Source organism: Bombus bifarius, unplaced genomic scaffold (genome assembly GCF_011952205.1).
Source record: "Bombus bifarius isolate JDL3187 unplaced genomic scaffold, Bbif_JDL3187 scf7180000008193, whole genome shotgun sequence".
NCBI lineage: Eukaryota > Metazoa > Arthropoda > Insecta > Hymenoptera > Apidae > Bombus > Bombus bifarius.
Window position 1 is genome coordinate 299,774 of NW_022884501.1, and position 21,664 is coordinate 321,437.

The 21,664-nt window shown below is 39.3% G+C and overlaps 1 protein-coding gene across 2 annotated transcripts in view; it reads right to left on the minus strand.

Annotated features, from left to right (window-relative positions):
- Window positions 1-730: 730 nt before the first annotated feature.
- Window positions 731-21,664, minus strand: part of LOC117209731 (UPF0489 protein C5orf22 homolog) — a 1,030,747-nt gene continuing 1,009,813 nt past the window's right edge. For both annotated transcript variants that reach the window (XM_033452076.1, XM_033452074.1), the window contains 2 exons: window positions 3,833-4,051; window positions 731-958 (listed from right to left, as the gene is read on the minus strand). In XM_033452076.1, the coding sequence (XP_033307967.1) occupies window positions 826-958; window positions 3,833-4,051 (352 nt within the window). In that variant the 3' untranslated portion in view covers window positions 731-825. The remainder of the gene's footprint in view (window positions 959-3,832; window positions 4,052-21,664) is intronic.

Genomic DNA, 21,664 nt, shown 5'->3' on the forward strand with positions numbered 1-21,664 from the left:
TCCGCGGTGTTTTCTGAACAAAGACCTCCATACCCATTGTACTCTAGAAATTCAATACCTAAAATGATGTATAAGTATAATACACTACGTGCACGCACATTCAGTACACAATCTGAATGCGTACGAAGGCCATGTTGAGAGATATTTCACCAGGAAACGCCAACATCTTGGAAGAAGGAAGACGTTTTTTTCTGTATTCCTTGGTCTTTTTGCCCCTGCTGACTGAAAAGGGTTGTAAGTAAAAGAGAAACGGAAACGAGGGAAGGTTTTCGAAAGAGAAGGAAGAAACGATCGCTGTTAAGACGTGTGGGAAACTAGCCTACGGTATGCAAATGTGCGGCCGAAGGGACGAGAGAGGGGCACAGGGGTACTCGGTGCAGAAAAACGCTAACCTTCAGGTTGGCATTGTGTTCGCTTCTTATAATGGGCCAGTGGCACCGATCTTATGTAAATCGTCGCTGTGATCAAAGACGTGCCAGTTTCCTTCTCCCTCCTCGCCTTCTGATCTTCTGATGTATTCCATCGATTCGATGCAACGTTGCTGGACTCCTCGACTTAGTTTTCTTTGCCCAATGAAAAAAGTGTAATTGGTCTTTACGAGCGTTTCATTTGGTTCTCACTCGAGAACTCGTTGTCTTAGTAACGACCCGCTGCTCGAACCGGTAGATTTTATTTTTACTATGGACCGCGGAATGGCTGACAGAAGATACGATTAACGGAGGGGTGAATATATTTTGTAAAAACGTTTATTGTATTGAAATGAACATTATTCGATTAACATTTATATCTTGGAAAGGAAAGGGTGGTTATGTTATGTTTCGATGTTTAAAAAGATTGCTCCTCTTCTTGATAAGCCAATTGGATGTCGATATCTCCTAAACATTCACGAAGTTCTTCGAGCACTGCCATCTGAATTTGATCGACGTCCTCTGACGGACAATATTCGTCTTCGCTGGATCTGTGAACAAGAGCAGATATTCTTCACTTCGTGTGCTTTCTCATCAAACTGTTCCGTTGACTAATATATCGGCAGTTCTATAAATGTTTAATATATAATTGTTATAAATGTCTATTATATAAATAAATATATATATTGAAGTTCTTTAGAGAAAGTAAAATAAAAGATGGTAGCTTGCAAATAATTCTACACTACGTATAATAGAACACTATGACTTGATTTAAATTGATTTTTACAATTGACGATTCCAATTGTAAAATCTTGTAGAACTATTTTGTTACTTGACAAGTTCCTTATCTTCCGATTCTTTAATTTCTGAATTAGATAGAAAATGACGTTCATAAAGAAACTTGATACTGATACAGATGATACAGAGGCAGATACAAATATCGATATATAAACAATGAATGTATGTAGTAGACATATCTCCTGTGCATTTTAACAGCTAACTTAAATTTATAGTCTGCTGATCCCATGAAAAATGATTATAAGTAAGTTATTGATTTGTTATTAATTTTGGTCAAAATCAAACGTCGTTGCTATAAATCAAGCGAAATGTGTAAATAATTATGAACGATAAAGTACGTAGATGTCGTAAAATCGACCGAATAATGAAGAAATTGCGATGGATAGTGGAAATAAAAATAATCAAAGATTTGGTGAAATATAAACATCACAGGATAAAATGTACATTTAACGATAGTAAATAGTCTCTTTTCGGTCTCGTAAACTCGCTCTCTCTTCTTGTTTCTGTTTAATCGCCGTCTGGCAAACTGAAAGAGAACCTCGGTGCCGTCCAGAGGCGACATCCGGCGGCGTTTCCGCGTCTTTCCCGGAAGCTAGGAGTGCTGGGGGTGGAGACCAAGGGGTCGTCGAGGGCTGCAAGTGGGCCGAGTGGGATGAAATCGATTTTTTTTCTGCCACCGCCGGAAGTCCGAATGCTATTTCCTTAATTTTATCACGAGATGGCGCCAAATCAACCATTTACAGATTATTCCATTATTTTTACCCACGTTTCCATTGCATAATTTGGTTTATTAGATATTTCTACGAGATGAATAAGTATAGGTAATATAATTTTAAATACTCTATCTTTCTTTTCACACGATGAATGCTATGAAATATATTTCAGACTGTAGCATAAATGGTATTAGAAGAAGAATTATTGTAATAAGTAATATACATTGATATAACACACTTAGGTGTACTTTTCTTAGTCTTGAGTATATAATGACATTCGTGTTTTATTTTCTTATGTGAAACGGTTCAACCATTAATAAAATTTATTGACCTAAATAATCGCATAGGTGGATGATTTAGTATGACTATATTTCCTAATCTAATTAGACTAATCAGTTAAGCTGGCTTCAAATAACAATGAAATAAAAGAAACCTCAATTTAAAAATTATTACATACGAGCATCTTGTGTTAGTTTTACACAGCAAAATCTAATCGTAATGATAAATCTAATGGTAATTAATATCTGTAAATAGACAATACCATCAATAATGCGCAGTGGAACTAAATAAAACTATAACATAAAGCTATGAACTTAATCGCGTTTTGCCAGAAGAAATCGTAGAATTCGACTCTAGACGAGCTTCAGAGTCCGTGGAAAGATCTCTTCTCTGGCGATGATCTCATTAGTATCGTCGCGTCTCGTATGTTTCATAAATCACAATTTCCCGTGGCGTGGCGCGTTTATTACGAGAGCCGGCAAAATTGAGAAACGGATTACCGTGTCTCGCCTTAATCATCCGGCCAACTAGACCGTAGAACAGAGATAAAAAGGAATAATTAGCATCTGTCGCGGGACATCGAAGACAGAGACATCTGACAACGAGTGCCGAAAGGTCGGGGATTTGATTTTGTACACCCCTTACAAGGCCACCCCTTGCCCACATGGGAGGTGGGGCTTCATGGTAGCCGAACGTCCATGAACCCACCCTTCGCCCAACCCAACCATACCTCCCCTACGATCCTCCCTTTTTCTCTATTTCCAGCCCTCCCAGCATCTTCTTCCACGCCATCTGCGACCCTGCCGTTCTCTACCTTCGATAGAGACGGGCAGCCTTGGAATTCAATTTCACGCGTTTCAAAAACATTCCGCGGCGCGATTATTATCGATGGCTATTTTTGTTACCATCCTCCTTTTAGCGATGGACAGTTTCGTTTATTTTGGGGAAATGTTTGAGGAAGATTACTTTGTTAAGTTTGCTGGAGGCTATGTTAACCACTTAGCTGTCTTTAACGACTATACTCGTCATGAAGAAATGGCAATACTTTGCGTTATGACGAGCCCTGTCAGTAATAAAAATAGAAAATGAAACAATCATTTAATTACAACTTAATTTTGTACTGTAATTGCCACACATATTCTGTGTTTGACGAGTATGCTCGTCATCGCTTACATTTTACGGCACATTTTAGGCACACACTTTTCAAAGTTTTCAAAGAGGTCGCTACAGTTAACTGGTTAATTGATCGAATGTATTATTCAATTGGGTCACTATGATAAATAGGATTACATAGCCTGGCGTGGGAATTTTAGAAAATAATGTTAAAAAAATCGATAGGTAAAGGAAAACATTTATCGCGTATGAAAGAAAAACAAATTTGTTGGGAAATCGGTTTAAAGTAAGAAATTCTGAAGTAGAAAATTTTCTTTCATAAAGTAGCTAATAGTTTTGTAGTTGTAGGAGTTTTTAATAAAATATTATTTATACGCGCCGTTTATTATCAGCTTGAAACAGCTCATTTGAATTTTTACGTTATTAAATACATAATACGATTGTAGCAGAAAAAGGCATGAATTTTCATTATAATTTAGAATGTAAAAATTCGATGTATAAGAATGTACTATCCCTTCATACCTTGCAATTGTTACGATCGTAGGAGGAGTCGGCAGAGCAGTCAAAAAGGATCTGAATGTTACGCTGATTAATCGATTGAGGTCATTAGGCGCAGTAACATGGTCTGGCAAATCAGTATCATCTCTAGTGCAACCTGCATTGTGTATTATTTTCCAATCAATTTCCGATTGCTTGTAAACGCTGGTCAGTTCACGATAGATTAATTCCACTGCCTCATATCTGAAACACAAAACAGGTTAAGGTTATAATATTTAATCGTACGTAGTAGTTAATTGAACTGTTTGCTTAGTATGAAATACACAATTAGATCTCCAATTATTTTCTAGATATTTCGCTTAAATTTTATTGCAGCATCTTGCCTGATTATAAATTGATCGGTCGAACTTAATTCATATTTAAAGTTTGTATACATATAACGTGGTCATTGTTTTCACGTTTCCAGGAGAGAGGAAAAATACATTTTGAAAATATTATATAAATGTTAAATAAGCGACGAAAACTAATACATATTAAATAGCGTCGTTCACTATATTTCTTCACTTTATACAGGAGGAGTCTTATTAACTAACCTGTTACATCATTTTTATTATTACAATGATACTATGAAAATATTATCTTTTCAAATATTGTAGATAATTGAAAAAAGAACGTACTGCATTTAACGGTATCCAAGATATAACCTTTCAGTATGATAACTACAAAGTAACGAATATCTAACGAGGAATATTGGTCAATGTTTTGGGAAAATATGTTTACGAGGAAAGTATAACGAAGACTCTACGAGTTCGACCGAGTCACAAAATTCTAGAAAACAGTGCAAGGGCAAGCCGTAAATTTCGTTAACGCGTCGTAAATAATGAAAGCAAACAAGGAAAGGGAAGAAGGAAAGGGAGAGGGAAAGGCCGAGCAATGGAAAGTTTATAATGCCCGGACGATAACACGTGGCTGCAAAAGTTGAGGCATTTCCCGAAGGCACGCGACGAAAGTTAACACGGCCACGAGACCAGTTCCGGGTGGTCGTAATTTGTACTCCGCTTTCCTCCGACCCCTCATCCGCTATCTCTTTTTCTCTAACTCTTTTATACCGGTCTCTTGCCTCCCGCTCTCGCCCTTATCTGATCATAAGTTTTCCTCGTTTTCTGCAGCTGCAATTCGTCCTGCGGCTCGGTCTACACGCTTTCGTTATCAAGGCTACTGAGATTTCACCGGAAGATTGCCGATATCTATGTTAGTAGATTACGATTTATTCGTGAAACCGTGCCTCATGATCGTTCTGGCTTGACATACTTTTTTTAGTTATCGTTATACAAATTTCCGCCATGAAAATGGGGAACTTTAACATGAATCGCTATTTCGAGAAATATATCCACTTAGTTGTTACACGAGGCTGTTACCTTTTCTATTTCAAGGCGAATAAAAGAAAGTTTAAACCTAGTACCTGTACACTGTGCATACCGTATTCAACTATTCAGGAACTTCATCGTTTCGGATAGAAATTCGAAAGTTCCAGGAGTACGGTAGGAATCCAAGAAGTCCGATAAAATCAGTCCCACGAAATTTCCGGCCAGGTACCGACCAACAGATCAAACGCGAAACAATTACGGTGTAAGGACGATCGACAAGACGAACATAATTGGGCCTGGAAGTCTTTCTTGGGAGGACCAGCTGCGTGTCTAGAAGCGATGTGCCCGTTTGCTAACGCGCTAACTGTTCATAAGAGAAGACTATCGCCGGCTCTCGCCCACTTTTTCCTCGCTGAATATTAATTATTCTCTCGAAAGGTACACCTGCCCTCACCCCTTGGACCGGACATAACCTATACATGGCTGTATACGTGTATCACGGCTCATGATTCTCGCCGCAGATTATCCTAACAGTTGTGTAACGAAGTCGGTAACAATCGGTCTCTCTAGGTTACAAAACCGGTCCCCTATGTCCTGCGACCTGTTATTCCTAAAAATGACTGAAATTCTTTAGAATACCCCATTTCCTATAGAATGCCTATATTTTTAGCATTATGAAGTTTTCTGTAGATTTGAATCTTTTTGCATGTTATATCGATCACTTGACAGCTAAGTTAAGAGAGTGATTTTTAGAACGATCATTGAGAAACTTATCACGGATTTATGAGATTTCGTGGTTATGTTAGGGCCATTCGTTTTAAGGTGACGTGCAGGCTTAAACGATACAATAATGAAATTTTATGATGAATTCAGCAAAATTTTTAGTATTCTTGGTTCCTGTGTTTCGAACTATTAATTAGAGAGCTTAATTTTCGTGGATTGTTTAATGGGATGTTTGTATATAATAATTTTATATATAACAGGAAGAACGTTTTATTTCTTTTTTTTTCTTAATTATTTGTTACAAAGCGGAGAAAGTATGAGTATAATATCTACTTCTTTCTGGCAAAGAAATCTTAATTTAGAGATATAGAAAGTTGAGTTGGTTTATTCGGTAAAATAAGGCATATAAAAAGGTTAACAGAATGATTAAATAATGAAAAAAAAAACAAAAATGATTCACGATAACGAGTACTTAATTGCAAAGCATAGAATTATGATTTTCAATTTTGAAGCTTCCTCCGCAACAAAGCTCTACACTTGCGTCATAGAAGATCAAATTAGATAATTGAATTATCACACAGACAATTAACCTACAGTACTATTTAAAAGCGAAGCCAATTATTATTATAAATGCAACGATCCTTGTTACAGGATCATTCTCACGCGTCCCACACGACGGCTGCGCAATCCAACAAAACCTTTATCAGCGATCATTTTTTTTCTTATGTCTATCTCGAAAAGCAGATGCCACAGTATAGAATCCCATCCACGTTTTCACGCTTCTAGCTTTATCTCTATGATTCATATTTTTCGACGCGTAACCGGTTCTGTTATTCTCTGTCGTTATTTTTTCTATTTTTTTTTTCTTAACGCGGGTTCCCAGCCTGGAAGGTCGCGGTTCGGTTCAAACACGACAGGAACACACCGAGTGGAGCCAGTGAAATACAGAGAGCGAGGCGAAACATTTTAAATGAGACAGAGACAGGGACAGAGAGAGAAAGAAAGAAAGAAAGAGAGAGAGAGAGAGAGAATGGAGACGATAGAAAGATGAAGTGGATAACGAGGAAGGAAGGGAGATACGAAGCTGGTCCACGGTGCCACGTCGAATGAGTTAACGGACAATGGCGGTCCACGTTAAAAAAATAAAGAATGGTGGTGTGGAGGGGCGAAGGGTGGGGCCCTCATTACGAAGGGCGCCCCCGGTGTATTTGTCGATAAGGGGGCCTATATGCAAATGGTCGTCCCTCGCCAGGCGACGGAAAGAAAAAGTTTCCTTCTCTGTTTCGCCCGTTTACTCTGTTTCCCTCGGTGCACGAATAATGCCCTCTCTGACGGTGTACCAAAGTAGAAAAAGGGGGGTATAATGTATCGTAATCAGATGATCAATTATTAAGAGCGCGGCAAAAAAACAACGAGGGTTGACATACGACTGACAGGAGTGGAGCGTATCCGGATGCGAAGGGGGTCTTCGTCCTTTTTTCTTCCTCCTTTTCTCTTTTTCTCTTTTATTGCCGGCTCGGCAAACGACCGCCTCTCGTATGTAATCGATACTCTAAATTTTAGAACGTGCATCGCGAATTTCATTTTCGAAAGTCGACCATTCGTAGATGTTGGCTTTTCCAAGAATGCGAGCAACTGTGTTAAACGAGTTTATCAGCGAGAATAATGGTTATAGAAGAGGATCGAACGTTGTTTTTATATTTTTTAAAATTTTTGTTATAAACGTTTATCACTATAATCCCGTATCTTATTAATATGCCGTTACGCAGACACAACCCAGGTTATTTCTATGCAATAATTAAAAATCTCTAATTATACGTTTAAGAATATATTAATAAACTGTGTCCAATTACAATCTTTTTCTCTCGTAAGGAAATAAAGTTCTGGTTATAGGAGATTAAAGAATTCGTTCATCGTAATCGTTGTTATACTTCCCACGAATCCAGGATTAATTATTATTATTCGTTTTTTTTTCTAAATGGATAGAGTAAAAAATTCATTTAAAATGGTGTCCGTATAATGTTGTACGGAGTAGCACGATGTTGCAATATTAATGTTGCGTTTAAAGAAACGATACGTTATTTGAACACAGACATGAACAGAGCATGTTAGATGAAAGATAAAATAACAAACTTCCTGATAATAGAAAATAATTGTAATATGTAAAACATCGTTCGTTCAACAACATAAATTATAAATTACGCTAAAAATACGTCGTCATATGAAACAAAATGTATCTTTCAACTCGTTTCTAATGTTATATTTCCTTATTATTTTAAGATTCCTTATATCTAAAATTATTTGAAATTATACTTTTTATGCCATTATAAAATTATTTGAGATATTATTTTATTGCACAATTTTAATAATTAAATCATCAAAATAAACTGTTCTCCAAGTGATCAAAATCTCTACGCAAAAAATACTATCTTAATTTTAGATATTACGTTATAGAAGAACAGCTACTGTTCTACGAATTGAATTATACAAATAACATTTACATGAGAACGTACACAGAGAGATACGTTACAACGTAGGTAGAGTTTTTCATCTTCCGGCTCGGAAGATTCAACGCGATATGAAATCGTGCGCATGAACAAACATGGTTCAGGAGAAAACCCGTCCAGGACATTGTTTAGATATGCATAATAAATGTATCGCTTTCTTCGGATCTCCTGTGCATAACTGAGCAAACTTTCTAGGCATGTGCGTCGAGTACGTTAGGACAATACTCCGATATCGAGTTACCAATTTTTAATGGATGTGGATCTGGTAGCGATCATGCGTGTGATCAGAGGTAAAAGCTCATCGAGGCTGTTTAAAACACGTGCCTGTTATATGCAACGCTTTGCTTTGTAATTATAATATGCTCCTTTAACCGTACACTGTTGAAAGTGTGTAGAATGCGTGAGAAATTTGGTAAAAATCAATCTGTAATAATGTAGATGAAAATTCTATGTAATTTTTAATTAAATCATTGTTGAATATAAAAAATTTTGTTTCCGCAAAATGGGTTGTAGTATTGTGGGTAAAAAATTTATAATTTCAATCTTCGCTATATTTATAATTTAATTTTAATTTGTGAAAATTTTAGTTTAGTACAGTTTTGATGTACAAAAATTTTAAGATGTAATATCATTTTGTTTAAAATATCTGTATATTATGATACTTATGTTTTATATCTTAGTTATTGATAACTTTAAAAGGGTTAAATTTTTAAAGCGATGTTGATAACATGTAGATACGAACGTGTGCAGGTAGAATCCTTCGTATTATTACTTACGTTTTCGATCAGTGACACGATCTTTAATATACAATCATTTCGAGTTAATCCCCAGGTTGTAGTTTTCTTCCTAAATTTAATGAGATATCTGAGCAAGTTAATCCCATAGCAATATCCTACCATCTTCTTTATTACACTAATCACAGTGATTCTGGTAGAATATAAGGTAATTATCGTCATTTTAAACGCGAGGAACCATGACATTCCCCCGAGATCGCGGTGAATAATAAATCACTCTATAACAATTTAGAAATACGATTTTTCTAGTTTCGTATCAATTATTTAAATATTTTCAACATTTCAGATTACCATCAACCTATTTTTCAGTATTTTAATACTTTTGAGACACAGTTTTCTAATTTTTTATTCTATTTATACACCGGATATTTAGTACAATTTAACTAAAGTTTGCTTCGTATACAACGCGATAGAAATTTGTATTCCAATTATTTTACATATGTATATATTATTTTAATCTAATTATTAGGTGAAATCTAATTATTAATCTTACTTTATAAACAGTAATTTCTTTTACCAGATCCTTATAATCTTGGAGTATCGAAACATCTTTTATTTATTGAGTTCTGTGAGTATTTTTTTTCAAGCTAATATACAGTGATTATCGGCATCGACTGTTAAAACTAAAAAGGACAACGATGCGTGCCCGATACCATGGATGTACCTGACTCGTGGCACGTGGCTCTGAAAACAGGACAATTTGCTGCATACTCGCAGGTAGCACGAATATATTTGGGGTTGCGGCAGGTATACGCCTATATATCGAGGCGATTGTAAGGGGTGGCTTTGCCAATCAATAGATATTCATCCCCATCGAACCATCGACACCATTGTCGATACACGATGCATTCAGCTGCAGTGTGGGACACGCAGGTTGCACTTTGATGTACCGTACACCGAGTTAAACAGATCATTCACAGATCGATCGACACAGGTTCTTATATTTTCCAATTACTTTTTTTTCTAACTTAAGTATGTTATCAAACTACTAGAAAATGTGATAGTCCGCTAATGCTATTGTGCTACTTGCGCTAGTTATTTTTCATACAAATCTCTCCAAATTTCTACGTTATAAAGATCTAAAATTACTCGGAAACGACGAATGTCCAATTATTCTAAAAAGTTATTACGTAATAATAACAGTTTCACATGGAATAATACTCGTTAAATGTAATGAAAGGGGAACGAGAGAAGGAAAGGGAAAGATCATTGTCATATGTTTTTATTCTGCCAAACCAAAGACTAATTGGCCAAAATTTGCTTCCTTATGGCACTGCCATTGAACATTTCAATCTGGCAACGGAACTCCCTTAGGCCCCTCGGCACGAAATTAATTAATTAACGGTCGATTCGACATTGACGACGACTGAGAATACGTGTCGTGCAAAATCGTCGTACGAACGTTTTCCCTGCAATGGTACGCGGAACGAGAGAAAGAGGGTGAAAGAGGAAGAAACAGGGCGAACGCAGTGAAGGGAGGCTGGTTTTAACCTCTGCGTGTCCCGCTGAGCGAAAATTTGCATACACGTTCAGGACTTAATTAGGTTACGCCTAGAAAACGGGTTGAAGTTCACACACTTCATTAGAAATTCCAAAGGGCCGTTTCGTTTTGACGTATGCGCCTCTCTGCTTGTTTTTCTCCCCGTTCGCCATTGCCCCTTGGTTCCTTCGCATCCTTGCCACGATAATTGAATGCAGAGCCTTGTGACGGTATTAAAGATTTATTTTCATCATCGCTGATGTTTCTTTTCATCCTCGATATAGACCGTAACTAGCAGTTTATTTGCATAAATTTTGCTCGAGGGAAACGAAGCAACCCTTCTTCTTCGAACGTTTCTTGATAATTCCACAACCGAGATAGAAGTTAATACGCCGTTCCGAAAACGAAGATAAAAGAAGCTCAATCATTAATGGTACTTGGCGATGGTATAATTAAAGAATTTTGCGGAAAAATTTCCGTGAAACGACTTCTAGATCGATAAATAAGACGAGATATCGGTGATGCGAAATTTTCGCCGGCTAATGTCCCCGTGAAATTTACATGGCTGCCAGGCGAGAATATTTAACGAGACGAGAAACACGAGTAACATGATACGATGTGAACCGCATCCGTGGCGCACGTCGTCGCTATTATTGCATTTGCATTTGCATAAAATCGGCCCCTACTAATTATAAATTTCATGCGGTGTAACCGTGTAAGGGTGCCTATCTTCCGGATGGACGAGACACGAACAACGCGATCCTGATGCGCCTTAAATCAGAGCCTTATGCAAATGATATCCTGCGTGCCCAAGCATCAGCTGTCTTAACCTATTCCTAGACACGATCTCGTAAGAAATAAAAATGGATCGACCGTCATCCGTTCGTAGAAGGGTCATAGGGCAAAGGGTCTCACGAGAAAGGTATACCAAGTTGGCAGGAACTCGATCTCGTTTCGAATCGACGCGGGAGCAGAACTCTCAACAGAACGGTGTCTTAATTGCGAGCGCGATCGACAATTTGTACGGGAACGGCTTAACGAACTTTCCCTTTGTCACTCGTCCCTATCGATCGCGGTTGAATACCGTCGGGGAGTCGGTGGTAATAATTTTTTAAGAACTCTTCACTTCCTGGCTCCGTCTCCACCCCACCTGCATCTCTGCGGTCGCGATTCGTACAAATTGCAATTTAACAGTGGCAAGAAGGAACTAAAGAGCCAAAGAACCGAAGAAAGAAAGAAAGAAAACGGTGGCCGGTTCTTTGCTTTCCCCGAGGAATTTTATCGAGAGACGTAATCCCGAGGAAGCAGGAGGCGCGGGGTCGTTTAATAACGTAATTAGCCCGAAGGATCTGGAATTTCTGCGGCGGATCGGGAATAAATTAATGCAATTATCCTTGATCGGGGGCGACCGCGAGTGGACGAAAGGGGTGGAGTAGTTCAACTTGCTCCTTTCCATCCCCTTTTTTTTTCTCTTCTCCCTTGGTCGCGACACAAGTCTACCAATGATTTCGCCTTCCTCGTAACTCATTGTCGCCATTCTATTCTTTCTGAGAGAGTTCCCCGGAGTTTTAAACCGACGAAAAGCGAGCCCGGTTTTGGTCTACGTTGCGGACGGAACGCTTATTAACATCTCATCGATTCGACTCGGCCAATTAACTTACTTTTTTTGTGCGCCGCTCGAAAGCTGCATCCTCGAACTCGTTTTTAAATGAATACTCCACGGAACCGGCCGCCCCGCGGGTGGTTTCTTTAGTATGCTAAATATCCCGCCGTACCGCCCCTGGGGAAAAACGTAAGTTCCTAAAACGCCTGACCATCGGTTAACAGTCGCGTTCTTTACGTTCTTTTCTTTTTTGCGAATTTTTTTATTTCTATTCTCTTCCTTTTGGAGGAGGTTTTAGCTTTCCGTGGCCGAAGCGCGTAGTTACGGTCAATTATTAAGTTAACGACACACGTCGACGTAACGTGTTCCCTGAATTGCTTCACCTGTACGAGACTTTCATCGTAAATATTCCGCTTTGTAAGTCTGATATTATGCAAAACGATTCTCTCCTTTTTGCGCTTGCTATGCCGCTCGATAGACAGATACACTTTGTGAATATAATTTTTTATGAATTAATAGTGCTGGGTTAAAAAGCTTCTCCTTGGTTTGTGATCAACGTGTTTCCTATGAATCTGTAATAATCTTCTTTACGGTGACTAATAATTAATTAGGTGAATAATTATTAATGTATTAAGTTTTTGTTTCTCGATTATTTACTAATTTTCCCTCATTGTTAGTAGTAACTTTCGTGCAGAGGAAAAATGTTTCCAAAAATTCAACATGTCTGATTGGTTTTAGTGGTTTAATAGGATTTATCAAGGCATGCGACATGCAATATTCACGAACTTGTGACCTCCTACAAAATGAAACCATTATTTTTGCACATCGTTTAATTCGTCACACCAAGTGTTTCAAGATAACGCTCTCCTTGAAGAATTAATGGAATTTTTAAATCTTTGTCACTGCTCTATTTACGGAAAATATATTATAAATTTTCAATAATGATATCAAATTTGTTTGATATCAAGTAAATTTTTATAAGAATATATTTTCGATACCTTACTTTACTAACTGTACTTTAACTACACTATGCGATATCCTATTGTTCAATTCAGAGAGACACAACCTATATGTTAACATTTAAAAAATTTTTCCTCCAGAATAATTGTTTCATAAATTAAATATTTCTTTCATGCAATATATAGGATTTCCCATAAAGTTTCTCTATAAATAAAATCCACATAATCATGTATGTGCGCGCGCAAATGATATCGTATCATTCGTTCTTTTTAAAATAATCTATAAAGATAGAAAGAAAGAATTGTTCGAAATTCATACCTTATACATGAAACGAGTATGAGAAAGCATACAACAGGGGGTGCTCAAGATATTCCATAGCGTGTATAATCCGCAAACTTCCCGCCCTCGTCTTTGGACACTGATCTGATATATGTATAGAACTCTAGAAACGATTCTCTTGAGCGGTAGATCATCGGTTAGCGACGTGATCTCGCACGAATTAACGGGCCCGCATAAGAAAAACGATGCTCACATGCACGACCGTGTGAGTCATGGAAAAAAAGAAGAAAAATAACGAGAAAGTGGGAGAAGGGGAACTAGTATAATTCGTACGAAGGGGCACGTCTTCCGTTCTTCTTTCGTGGATGGGACTAGATTCTCAGGCACGGGCATGTGCAGCTATGCAAATGTACATAATGTTCAGGAACGTAGTCTATTTTTAGTCACACCCTATAGCACCAATTTAATTTGTGGAGCGATGTCTTGATGCTTGATGATTTATTAATTCGTATGAAGTGTATATAAAGTAGCATTGAAATTTGAAGTTAAGGAAAAGGAGATATTTATATGTTCTTACGTGCCTATAGGTTTCAGTTTTAATTTATAACAAATTAAGATGCATATATTGAGATATGCGTTAATAGTTATTACATTTAGTAGAAAGTATCAGATTGTTTAAATAATTGTATTTTTCTTTCTTACAGATCGTTAGCTTCTTCTTTAACAAATTTTCTTATCCCACTCATCATACTTCAGGAAATGAGTGGTTTAAAGAATCATTATTTATCACACCTTTCTTTATTCTCCGCACCTTTCTTTATTCTCGATTCCAAGTGTCTTTCTTGAAGTATTCGTACCAATATCAACTACCATTTTACTGTTGAACACACGTGTGGCACGATTTGTAACTTCCATAACATTAACCAATTCGTTTATAATCCCAATCCATTTCACCGAACAACGTTTTCTGTTCCTACCCCTCTCCATCTCAAATATCAAAAATCAAGCAAGGAGAAACTTAACAGAAACTGCTGATTTAGATCAATGTATCTTATTTCGATGAATTTCGTCGAGTGTCGTGGTATCGAGAACGCGGCGCGGAAATTGGAGGAATCGACGCGACAGATGCGCCTCTAAATCACGTCCCTGGGAAAGAAAGAGCCCTCAAGGTGGCCGTGCAAAGGGCCCATTACGCGAACCGGCCCCGGAACAAGAAAAAACGACACATTGTGATGCGATGTATGCGCAAAGGGTCGCGCCGTGGGACTAGAACAAAGCACCGCGATAAAAACTGGGCATAAATCCGAGGGTCCGACCATCCAAGGATGAGGAGGAGGAGGAGGGGACGGCCAGGGGGGCCAGTGGGGGCCCTTAACGCTTTCAAACCTGGTCCAATACTTTCAGTCATCCGCGCGTATTCGAGCTGCGTTTCCGCTCGTTTCTTCGCTTCTCTCTTTTGTCTCTACCGCTACGTTTGCACACGCGATCCGCGCGATCCTCCAGCGCGATAACGATTCGCTGCGATCGTTACTCGTCGTAGCTTTTGTTGCCTTGGTGTGCCTTCTTTTACGCTGCCTTTCAATCCGCGAATCGCGAACGGAATTGTTAGACGAGGTTTTGTGAGAATTAATTGCAAAAAAGAAAAAATGAAATAAGTGAGAAGGATCGAAAAATTATTGTGGCGTTTGGAAAATGGAGACTACTGAGAACAGTGGGAGAAATTGAGGATGACGTATATTATCGAATGTAGTAGTTGAAGTATTGGTTTGAGAATTCTTCGGAACTTCGCTGTTGTTTAAATAAAGTGGTGTAAAGATAAAAGTGCAAAGAAGAAAAGGTTATAGATTACGGGTATGAATGAAGTGTATAGGGTTTTTTCGTCAAGTCCTAAGATCCAGTATTCATAAAAGACTTTTTGCGCACCTTGAAGGTTCCACGTGGTCCAGGCAGGTCTACAAGGACATGGACCGGAAAGGAATCAAGATTCGTGGGATCTCGAGAATCGAAAACCGGAATGATCTTATCCCCTCTTGTTAGATTTGCACGCGTCTGGTCCAATCGTGGTTCCACCTTGGGCCTGAAGCGACCAGTTTTCGAGCAACTCGCGTTCGGTAAACCTGTTCTCTGATAATCGTCGCGAAAACAAAGAATAATATTTTTCGTTATGGTGTGGTACATTTTTACAACATCAAATAATTCGGGACGATTTTACGACGTTTAACGTGTGACGTAAAGAAGGTGCGATAAAACTGATACATAAAATAACGTGTTATTTACGTTGGTGTTATAATACAGAGGTATTCAACATGTTTGTCGTTGGGGGGGGTGTTTCGCAAAGATGGCCGCTGGTACGTCGATGGCCATGCTACGGGGATCTGGAGCATTGGGGCAGTTCGAGATCTCCACCCCTGTTCGTAGGGCGCAAAACTGCGAAGGGTGGTCAGACGTTTCAAGAAGTTTGTGTCCTTAAGTAGGGAACGTTTTAACACGCTGTTTCGAAACATGTGCCATAAAAATACTACAGATATTAAAATATTCGAAGGGCATCTTCCGCGACATATATTACCGTCGCTGCTACTTTAATAATCCGTAATACCAATGATTTATAATAATTTATAAATACATCACTAGGATAAAGTACTTGCAACTTTCTTCAGCAACATCGCTGCTTCGCCGTGAACGATCTTTCGTTTTTATTAGCGATAAAAGAAGTGATGCTCGAATTGCCCGACTAATATCTTCGTTATTTGTTGCATGGATGGCAAATATTTCCTGGAACGCGTAAAAACAACGTCGATATTAAATACGCGAGTTACGCGTGGAGATAGCGAGTCTACCTGGTTAGCCGGGGCTTTCATCCCTCGCGATATAGGGAGCACGTCTCGAGAGAAAGAAGGGGAAAAATAGTACGAGAGGGAGGAAGATAGAGAGAAAGAGAGAAAGCATAGCCGCGTATGGATTTGCTTGGGACCGTTTCAAGGGTGAGGTTAGACCAGGGCGGTTTGAAAATGATGAAAAAGCTTCTTGCGTCACTGTCAGCCTCTGTCACCCATCCCTTTCGCCCTCTCCTTCCCTCGTCACCTACAGAAGAACCTGCACCCTCGCCCCTATCCATCTTAATATTATTATTTCATTCCGCGAGCCCGTTTTTTAGAGCCTTCTCTCTTGCCCTTCTTTCTCTCTTCTTCTCTTCTTCCCTTTCCTCTCCTCTCTCTTTTTCCCGATTTAATCGTACGAGTACGAGTTCGACCTCCGTTCCCTTCACCGTGAAAACCACCTACCGCCCTTACCCAGCCCTGGAACCAATCCACCCCCGTCAGGGGACACCCTCCACCTTCCGGAGCACCATCACTTACGGATCAATAGGGTATGGAAGATAAACGCACCTAGAGGGGAACCAGAGGGGCTGTCGAACGAAAGGAGGAGTAAAAAAGAGGAAACGCAAATGGTATCCACGCTGACTCTCTATCTCTTGTCAACAAGCTGTGGGAATTGTCTTGTTGCTGATGCTGTCGCTGTGGCTTGCAGTTTCCGTGTTAGTCGCTTTCGTGTTTGATGTAGCTATTATAGGACTAATGGAATCGTTGATCAATGGGTATAGTATAGTACTTACTAGGAACAAATCTTTTCTCTTTTTCTATGTCTAGTTAGTCTTACGTTTCCTTTTTTTTTCTTGTTTTATGTAGAACAAAATATGAGAATAAAAACAAAAAAAGGTTGTTGTGGATGTCGACTTAATGTAGTTTCTTCGCACATTGTTTTCATGTTTGATGAAGTTGTTGTGAAATTGATGGAATTATCGATTAAGAGAATCATTGAACAGCTAATACGACATCGTTGTAGGAGAGAATCTTCTTTCATTTCTATGGTTACTTTTTACGCTTTCCTTATTTAAGTATTTTATACAGGATAAAATTGTTTTGTTTGCTGACATTCTCGACGTGGCTTACGCTTTCTGTGCTTTTCGCTTTCGTGTTTGATGTAGATATTCCAATACAGATGGAACTATTGATCAATGAATATAAAATATTAAAGAAAGGAAATCTTTTTCCTTTTCTACAGTTGTTTTTTAATTTTCTTCTTTGAACGTTCTATATCGTATAAGATGTGAAACTTGTTTTGTGATGCTGATGTACTCGCTGTAGTTCGTAATTTCTGTGCTTGTCGCTTTCAAGATCAATCGAGTCAGTCAATACAGCACGATAACACGAAGAAGTTTCTTCTCGTTCCTATAGTTATTTTTTACTTCTTATATATAAGATGTTTTAATAATATTCTAAATATCGAGTTCGCAAATTGGCAGATGACTCGATTATTTGGTCCTACATTTTCCTCGCTATCTTGCTCATGAATATTCACGAGGTTGCAGCAGGTTTTTAGATTCTCGTTAAAAAGTATCGATGTTCCCCGGCTGTGGTGGAAGAGGACCAATCTCCGTATCAAGACGAGCCCCCGAAAATATATATTTAGGGCGAATCTCGTGACGTTATCGCGAGTATCTCGCATAGAAACGAATAGGAAAGGGGGAGGGAACCTTATTCAACGTCATTTCTTTTATCGATGAACCAGATGAAGCCCGAGTTCTCTCCTCGAAGAAGGAAATCGTTAGGAGAGCGACATGCAAATTCGTTCGAAAGTTTCGCCCACCTCTGGCTCTCTAGCACCCTCTGGGCAAGAAAAGCGGGACAAGGGTAGGCAGAACCCTCGAAGAAGACGAAAGAGTACGCCGGCGACGAAGAAGAGGAAGATAAAGAAGAGAAGGTGGTCGCGAATGTTTTCTGTTTCTGGCTGCTGGCGATTTATGCGCTCGAAATCGTATCGCCCCTGGAAATGAAACGACGAGTAGGAAGGGCAACGACGCTTCCACGCAAGAACTGCGGGTGATCTACGTGAGATGTTTTGTCTTGAGAAAAATTAGAGATTAAGAAAAAAGTAGAGAGGCTAAAATATTCTTAAGAGAAGCTCTTGAAGATCTTGAGTATCGTTTTTTTTTTGCTTGTCTTCTGGTTTAGAAGCGACTACTACGACGAATGTGATACACATTTTTAGATAGTGGTAATTACGCGAGTGTATAGGTTTGCAAAACTTCGAAGAGAGTTTTGTGCGAAAAATATTAATTTTTCCAGTTGATTAACACGATGAAAAACGATGTTTAAATTGTTTGCTTTGATTTCGTAGACGTGAAGTATTTTCGTATTATCCTGTGATATATATCGAAGAGTATAGGATACGATTGGAATCTCAAAGTCGGTTCAAAGCTTACTTGGTCGAACGTTCCGTTAGCATCGCAGCGAAGATCAAAGAAACAAGTTCTCTTTGTCTTCTGTCGAGGGTTACTTCGAAGAGTAGCGAATATTAAAATCTGGGAAATGAAATTTTGAACACGCCTTCAAATGTTCATCTGCAAATTACTATCCCTATATATTTCATCTATACTCGCTTCTTTGTCAAACAAGAGATACGCTATTCTTTTCGTTGTTTATTCATTAATCGATCGTATGATATTCAATCAGATATCGAATAAATCTTCCAATCATAGCACCGTATGAATTCGCACAAATTCGTTTCTTTTTTTGTCGATTTCGAGACTGAAAATGCGAGAATCTGAGAATCAATTGGACTCGTCGTAAAAATAAATTTCACGACGGAAAAATGATGCTCCTATCAGGTGGGGGTGGGGGGGGGGGGAAGTTGGTGGGACTGCGAAGCATTCAAGGGCTGCTTATAGATAACAAATTCTCGCGGTATCCAATTATTTTGATATTCCACCCTTCGCATAAATCTCGTAAAATGCGAGATAACGCAGTTTCGGTCTGCGGGCACAAACGCGAAATCGGGCGCGAGCCTCGTTTTTCAAGCTTCGTGAATTTTTATCGCGCCGCGGCACTGCGTCCGGTGGCGTGTGCCATATTTCCCCGGTCACCCGATAGATTTTAGGCCAAGCAAAAATATTGTCAAGCAAGATAAAGTACAAGGGAAAAAGTGGAGGACAAAACAAAAAAAAAAAAAATGAAAAAAAGGAGGAATAAAAGGACAGAAAAAAGAGAGACAAAAAGGATGAAGGAAACAATGACCGGTCGGTTTCGGATCACCGCAGCCGCCTACCAACTTCTACCTCCTCCTCTTCCTCTTCTTCTTTCCTCGTCTCTTCCTCTAGCTCCCCTTCTCGTTTTTGTCTTTCTTTTAATCGGCCGCGTGCCGTCGGCACAGGGGCGGATGGCAATATTCGAAGCGAACCGAGCCAAGCCAGTTTAATATCAGCAGATCGAGGCACAAATGAATATTCATTAAACACATTTTTCCGATTTTAATTACATCCCCTAAGCGGATCTGGCCTGGGCTTACGCAGCGGTTCCCTTGGCTTCTCTCTGCCTTTCCTTCTCCCATCCGTCTCTTTTCGCGCTTTTTTTCCTCCGCTACTTTCTCTTTCGACTCTGCTCCCGTCCTTTCTTCGCCTCTGTCCATCTCTACTCTACCGTTCCCGACCTTATCATTCGTCCTTTCATTCGCTGTCCCATTCTCGCCGGTTTCCTCGGTCTCTTTGTAACCTATACGTATTTTAATGAAATCCACCGCGGTGCAAGAGCAGCGAATGCCATTATTAATATCACCAGCCTTATCTTTCAGCAGTAACGAAAAATTACTTTGTTATTAATTCCAATGTTCGACTCTACCCGGTCCATTGTTCGAGTTTCGCTCGTCGAATGAAATTGACGTGATCAGAGTATCGAATTGAAACGCTCATAGTTGGAGAATTTTCTTTCGAGTCGCAATTTAATTTAAGGAAGAAGAAGATAACGAGAAATGTCGAAGTGTTAAAGTATAGTTGTCTCTTCGTTCGATGTCGTCGATTTTGTGCCTCGGTAGTCTAAGCAAATTTTCTCCGTTGCTTAATGCGAGCCAAGTGTACAATTTCACGCTGTTTGGCTTCTACTTGGTCTTCTAATTTATCAATTTCGATAATTTTGATTACTAGTCGTTGAATTCTATCGTTGCATTTCTTCTTCAATCGAAGTTTATATTATATTAAAATGCAATGTGTATTATCAATACCTTTTCGAAGCTAATAGTCGCAAGGTTCTATCATTTTTAAAGTCGCAATATAAGTCACATTCGAAAGAATTGAAAAGTTACAGATATTTTCATTCAACAGAAAGCTAGAAAGTTGTAGATCGTTTCATTCGATAATTAAAAGTGGCCTTTCGTTCCAATTCCATTCGACCATCGTTTGTCACATAAAATTTAAATTTTCAATACGTGTATCTCGTGCATCCGGCAGAAATCTACGTTCATCGCAGAGCACGTAAAAACCTAACACCAGATTATCTAAACGATCCATTATTTCGGTCGCTCACGAAACATTCTCGCTCGCTTCGAGGATGCGCATGCATTCAGGCGACATCGTAACATCTGAGGAAACGCGACGCGTTCATCCTAAAGGGGCTCGTTAAACAATCGTTCCGGCTGTTTTCAATCCTTCTTCTCTTCTCCAGACACCCCCAAATTTTTCTTTGTGCCATACCTCTCCCCCATTTCTCGGCTCACCCCCTTATTCGCCGTCGCACACAGGATCGCGCACATATGACGCGATGGCGAATGGTGAATCGAGCACGCATGCGCCCGACATCGCGTTTTTTTCTCCTCTTCTTTTTCGTACCCCACCCCAATGGCCAGTTGCAAGACGAGGGGTGGTTTGGTGGTTGGGGGTGCGGGTCGGCGAAGTAAGGGTGTTGCCACGGGCAACGCTAACGAGCTCCATGAGCGACGTTAGATAGAGCAACACACCCCCATGGTACCCTCGGAATTCCCCTCCTTTCCTGCTGCTGCTGCTGCTGTTGCTGCTACGACAAACCCCGTAGAAAGTTGGTTATGTATAAATACTCCCTCTTACGTGTGCTACCGTCTATGCAATACGCGGCGCAGGATGAGAGTATGGCAAAAAGAAAGAAGAAGACGGAGCTCGTGGTTCGCCTGCACGTCTATTCAGACTACTTCTTCTTCTTCGTCTTCGTCTTCTTCTTCTGCTTTTTCTTCTTGCGCTGCTGTTGGCGTTTTTTCTTTTACTTTACAAGCCGTACAGACGTAATTTAACCACTTTCGCGTGCTCTTCGTTTTTCTTGTCGTTACAGCCTGCAGCTTTGTT